General features: G+C 52.7%; 5 protein-coding genes across 6 annotated transcripts; 2 read left to right on the top strand and 3 right to left on the bottom strand.

Moving 5' to 3' along the window:
- Window positions 1-56: 56 nt before the first annotated feature.
- Window positions 57-662, top strand: KVP17_001935 (uncharacterized protein; the record flags this gene model as incomplete). The annotated part of the gene is made up of 1 exon (XM_068517782.1): window positions 57-662. The coding sequence occupies one exon, from the start codon at window positions 57-59 to the stop codon at window positions 660-662; it is 606 nt and encodes a 201-aa protein (XP_068378396.1).
- A 7-nt stretch (window positions 663-669) lies between these two features.
- On the bottom strand, window positions 670-1,331 carry KVP17_001938 (uncharacterized protein; the record flags this gene model as incomplete). Of its 2 annotated transcripts, XM_068517786.1 has the most annotated exons (2): window positions 670-1,253; window positions 1,280-1,331. In XM_068517786.1, 2 exons carry the CDS (start codon window positions 1,329-1,331, stop codon window positions 670-672), a joined length of 636 nt encoding a protein of 211 aa, XP_068378400.1. The 2 variants fall into 2 exon arrangements, with proteins under 2 accessions (XP_068378400.1, XP_068378399.1); XM_068517785.1 differs by lacking the exon at window positions 1,280-1,331 and having other exon boundaries at window positions 670-1,110.
- A 266-nt stretch (window positions 1,332-1,597) lies between these two features.
- KVP17_001936 (uncharacterized protein) lies at window positions 1,598-3,124 on the top strand (the record flags this gene model as incomplete). Its single annotated transcript, XM_068517783.1, has 1 exon — window positions 1,598-3,124. The coding sequence occupies one exon, from the start codon at window positions 1,598-1,600 to the stop codon at window positions 3,122-3,124; it is 1,527 nt and encodes a 508-aa protein (XP_068378397.1).
- A 130-nt stretch (window positions 3,125-3,254) lies between these two features.
- On the bottom strand, window positions 3,255-3,650 carry KVP17_001934 (uncharacterized protein; the record flags this gene model as incomplete). Its single annotated transcript, XM_068517781.1, has 1 exon — window positions 3,255-3,650. One exon carries the CDS (start codon window positions 3,648-3,650, stop codon window positions 3,255-3,257), a length of 396 nt encoding a protein of 131 aa, XP_068378395.1.
- A 1,001-nt stretch (window positions 3,651-4,651) lies between these two features.
- Window positions 4,652-5,023, bottom strand: KVP17_001937 (uncharacterized protein; the record flags this gene model as incomplete). Its single annotated transcript, XM_068517784.1, has 2 exons — window positions 4,652-4,894; window positions 4,955-5,023. 2 exons carry the CDS (start codon window positions 5,021-5,023, stop codon window positions 4,652-4,654), a joined length of 312 nt encoding a protein of 103 aa, XP_068378398.1.
- Window positions 5,024-5,611: the final 588 nt, after the last annotated feature.

The raw sequence follows: 5,611 nt of genomic DNA, 5'->3' as shown, positions 1-5,611 counted from the left end.
ACTATCTTGGCATTCCAATCTGGCGGTTCTACGGGAAATGCCCTCACTGTAGACACATGTTCGTCTTCCGAACCGATCCGAAGAACACGGATTACACCCTTGAGTCGGGGGGCACCCGCACATACGATCCCTTCCGAGATACCCGCCTTGCCGAAGACGCCGCCAAAGAACAAGCCGCGGAGGAATTAGAGGACACGATCAAGGCTCTTGAGGACAAAACCAGCTCCACCGCTCTGGAGATGCAAAGTCTTGAGGTGTTGGATAGCCTCCGGCAACTCAACAAGCGTCTCCTTCGGCGAGACATGACGTTGGCGGACGCCTATGCCTTCATCGAGAAGACCGTTGAGCTCGAAGGTGAAGTCCTCTGCGCCGATGGATTGTTGCCAAAAGACCAGCGAGATGTCGATGCAATGAAGGAAGTCTTCGCAAAGAGGCATATGGAGGCTTTAGAAGTGGTGGAGGAGGGACCACCCCCTCCCCTGCCTCGAGTCAACGCGCTCCCAGCACCAACTGAGACACTGCCTGCACCAACTGAGACACTGCCTGCACCAACTGAGACGCTGCCTGCACCCTCAGGACCCAGACTTTTAAAAGGCTACTCATCCTCAGACGAAGAGAGGCCTAAGAAAAGACGAAGAGTGTTCATCAAACCAAAACGGTAAGCGATCTTCAGGTTTCGGTGTCAGTCTCCTCCTCTGAAGCGTCACCTGGCGAGGCTTCTGGGTCGTCGGTCTCGTCCGACTCCTCCCCGTCGTAGGATTCCTCTCCTTCACTGTCCCACTCCTTGGACTTCAAGACGGTGACGTTGAGACTAACCATGCACATGCCAGCGTACTCCCCAAACGAGACTAGACCTCTTGTAGAGGCAAACCAACCGACTGATCCGCTGCTAAAACTTTTGGGTTTGAGGGTGGCTGTTAGAGGTCCCACCCCCACTGGGAAGGTTCGAGCCTCCTTGATAAACTTCGACTTTTGATACTGCACTGCCTCGAGAGCAGCAGTATTTGACAGGAGCTTCTCGTGAACGGTCTTTCCAGGCCACTCTTTGCTGCCGTTCAAGGTGACGTTGAGGTTGCACTGCACCGGAAGTTGTACCGATCCACAAGGCATCAGCAGCTTCCCTGAGTACCCCCACCCACATGATCCCGTGGAGAAAACCGTAGGCGGCACTTCTACCGACAGCACCTCACCAACTGTGAACGCAACAGGCCTGGCGACCTCCAGAAACGCCTCCTTGGACTTCGGAAGGCCGACTGTCTTTCGACCATGAGAAACTTACGTTTGGCTGATTTGTTAACCGACTCTTGGGTACCAGCAATTCTCTTGGGCATTCCTAAATGAGGCTTTACGTGGCGTGTTGTGGGTCTCTTCACCAGCGGACTCCATATGTTGATTCACTCTAGCCTTCATCGCTACAGTTTAGCCCTCCACGCACCTCAAAAAATGCTGCAACCATTGCCTTCCTGATGGAAGTTGTCGATATCCGAAGAATTAATTCACGTTGAATTAAAGCCCACTTGAGGTAATCTTGAAGGTGCAATGCTACCAACAGAGTATTTGATGACCTAAACTTACATGCAAGATTTTTGTTGGAATTATGAGAGTTAATCTTGATGGTGCACCGGGCGTATCCTGTCTCCTCTGTAGTACAGGCGCCGCTATCGCCATCACACCCTTCGACGATCCGAATGCGCGAGACGAAGCCATTCGACAGCTGAGACCCGATAACCGCCGTGGCCTAGCTGTCCACTACAACACCCAAGCTCCTGTACGCCCGTCTGATGGAATTATCCACAGACTTGGGAACGCAGTCCACGAAGAGATGAATCGGCAAATGACTCCGGCGACCCTCGCGGACGCCTTCGCGCCGCTAGCGAATGCCTGTCACGCGCCAGGCATTCTCCATGACTTCTGGCGTTCTAAATTCCGGTGGCGGAAGAGGCCGAATCCCAAGCAAGCAAATAGACTCCTGTTCCGAGTGCTACAGGGAAAGCACGAGGACACCGTGTCCCCAGCCCGTCCCGATTCTGACTTGCGAGTCTGTAATTCGCAACCTCTTGTGGATACCGTGTCGCACTTGTCTATGTTCCACGAAGACTTCATCACACTCCTCTGCGTTGACCGCGAGCTGGGAGAACGAATCCTGTCCGCCCTTCAACCTCTCATAGTTCGCCAAACCCCAGAGGCTAAGGATGTCATTCGCACAGTCATCGACGTCTTGGCCCAGTTGACAACTCAAGATACACTGGACCTTGGCAGCGCCAATTGGGAGGCAGTCCAACAAGTCATCTTAAAATACCTCTCAAAGACTTTGGCAAACGTCAGTCCATATCAAAGCCACCACTACGACATTACAGCTACGGAACGGATGCAATCTGTAACCAATTCTTTGTTTTGGGTAGGTCTGGACATTAGCGAAGACGCCTTTGTGGAACAACTCGAGACCGAGTTCGGTACTAACATCGACTCACTCAAAGATGCCATCTTCAATCAGTTTGTTGTGGGATTAAAGACGACACCCTCTCCGGCCACGGGTGTGAACATGGCAACCTGGACGTCTCACATCGACGAGGAATTCCGGGTACTCAACACCATTCGTGACGGCAGGCAATTCCCTTCCCTCGACACCGCTGTAGCCGCGTTTTTGACGCCGCAAAACGACGGTGGATATTCCGAAAAGTACCGAAAGCTGCACAACCTCACGATCGTAGCTCGACTTCCTTTCTATGTGGTATGGCTCCTAGGATACAACGCCTTCATTGATTTGATGGATATGGCTATCGGATCCCCCTTGGAACCTATCGCATGCGACCTCGTGCCTCGCCCAAACGAAACCGAACGCTGGGTTCCTCCCTTCCTCGACTCGAATCCGGTATGCCCTATCTGCCAGGAAGGGCTATCCCAGCAAGACCGAGAAGCACTCGACACCTTGGCTGTCCAATTCCAACGAGCCTCAGGTGATCTCACCTCAGCAGACCTTGTATTCGACGCTGACACTTCTGGAGTTGACGTCAATTGCTGCGGCCACTTCTGTCATAAGAGCTGCATTGACTCATGGCTCTCACCTTCGGATCGGACCTGTCCCACCTGCAGAGTTGGGTGGTTAGGCCTCCCAGAGAAGTGAATGACTAAACGAGTGAATGAATGGATGACCTACGACATTTTAAAGCGAAACATTCATCGCAATTGTAAAAACCATTCATCAAATTATTAAAATTTAACATTCATCATAATTTCTAAAAACCACAAATCTCTTATACCTGACCAGGGTACATAGGAGAGTAGACCTGCGCTGTTCGTCTTGGATCATACGCCTGAGGAGCACGACGGGGATCGTATTCCTGCGGCGGATAGGGACGCGTTGGAGGACGAGCAGGCGCCATAGGGAGCTGCTGAGGCAGATGCCTGTCGCCAACGAACACTACCTGAGGCGGGGGGATGGGACCCTCCGCCTTCAACCGTTGGGTCTCCTCAGTCCGACGTTCCTTCCGACGGAATGTGGCGTAGCTGCAACAACAGCACATCCCTATAGTCATGAGGCACCCAACCAGCAGCAGAAGAATCACCCCACCAATAAACCACCAAGCCCAGGCGTTCTCATCGAACCAGTCGGTAACCGTTTGAAACCACTGAGCTGCATCACTTACCATTGCGAATTGCTTTTTCACTGAGTTTAATTGGAGTGTAACATGTAATGTGGGCCTAAACAATGGTGATACACGACTTGGATGTTGGTACGCATACCTATGGCGATACCAGAGCTCTCGAACTATTTACTGTTTAATAAATATCTGCACTATTTACACAATAAAAACCGAGGTCTTCAAATTTCTTCATCGCACCAGAACCACACTTCATTTCCACGCTTGGTGTCTATGTTCTGTCTGCACAAAAGTGCACAGCACTCTTGGAATCCGCAGCCAACCGCCAAGCAGACAAGCACCATCGCTGAAGAGACGCCCATCCACACCCAGATATGGGTCCAGTCCCGAGACGAGTTCACAATGCCGACCTCACAAGTTGCCGCTCCCACACATCTCATGTCTGCACATGAAGGCTCTCAGTTGTGCCCTTATCGCTGGAAGTCATACGTTGTGGGGAGACGGTCTTCTTGTCTACCCATCCACCACGTATCACTCAAAGTATTATTTTCATCCTTCATGAACTACTACGCCCACACTTGCATTCTGCAGGAGATTCAGGCGTGAGATTCAGTCACTTCCTCAACAGCTTCCAAGCAGACCTCCACAACATGAGCGCAGAAGACTGCATCACGCGTTTGCAACTGGTGGTCGAGGCTCAAACACAGTTTGTTGAGGACCTCGTCCAGCGTCGAGGACCTCCTTGCCCGCTCTTCGAGCCAGTCTACCCGCAACGGTACAGCTGCGTGTCCGGTCCTACGGTCAACATCCCGGCCAAGCCGCTCGCTCGATCTCCTGGTGCCCGCTGCAACATCCCAACCCAGTAAATGCTGTGCGACTTAAACTGTCAGACTCAGGAGCGATCTTCTGAGCTTCAGCACTCACTTTGCTCATGCAGAATAGGAGCGACCTTCTAGACTTCAGCACTCACTTCGCTCATGCAGAATAGGAGTCACCTCTTAGCTTCAGTAGTCACTTCGCTCATGCAGAATAGGAGTCACCTCTTAGCTTCAGTAGTCACTTCGCTCATGCAGAATATCATTCAGTGTCGCCTGTAACGTCGTGAGGACGTCGATATGAGGGGAACCAGGGGCAGTTTGCCGCAGAATAGACTGCGAAATCTGCAGCGTGAACAACGTTAGCAGGCGTATCTCACGCTCGGGCTCGGAGTCCGACGAGGAGCTTTCTTCTTTAACCACCGGATACCACTCTGCAATGGGGTCTCCTAAGTCCGGAACCGCCTCAGCCACAAACTGCAGAGCGCTCCGAACAAAAAAGCAGGGATCCTACATGTACCCCCTCGGAACCCCTACCAGTGGATATGTGGAGCTGGCGATCATACATCCGCTGGACGCCATATGCAGTTGCACGGAAGTTGCCATTCCAAGCTGGGAGTGACGACCAGTCTTCGGACCTTCTCCTGGCTGGTCATCCCCAGCAGAATGACTTCTTAATTTCGGGATATGCGTAGATTCATTGTATCTGTAGCGTTCCTAGGCAGCGCAAGCGACTGCAACCGCCTGGAGAAGCTAACAATCAATGGTACGAAACGGGCGTGGACTGACCCCAAAGTGCAGGGCTGGAACGAGTGGTGTTTGCTCGCGGAAGCCAACCGTACGTGTAAAGCCGCCTTGGCACTCTCTCAGAAGTATTCTGCGGATTGCGGCATCTCGCTTGGCTGTCATCAGAATTCGACGTTCTCCATTGACGGCCGAGAACTTGCATTCTCAGACTATCCTGCATGGGACACGTGGTGTGATCGTGTAATTGAGGTGAAGGGGAAGTGTTCCAAAGCCCGAGACTACGCCATGGGCACCTCTCTTCCGACTGATTGCGGGATCACAGACGACCACCGCCCTACCGAACCTCCCGGACCTACGGTTCCTCCACCACCCATACCGACCGGCATTCCGACTTTACCGCCCCACCCACCAATACCCACCGCGGGGCCAACTGTGCCACCTCCACCC

The sequence above is a fragment of a genome, assembly GCF_019968985.1.
Source record: "MAG: Porospora cf. gigantea B chromosome Unknown PgB_NODE_1522_length_5611_cov_111.94, whole genome shotgun sequence".
Classification (NCBI taxonomy): Eukaryota; Apicomplexa; class Conoidasida; order Eugregarinorida; family Porosporidae; genus Porospora; species Porospora cf. gigantea B.
The sequence above is the reverse complement of the archived record's forward strand: the minus strand, read 5'-3'. Positions and strand labels throughout refer to the sequence as shown.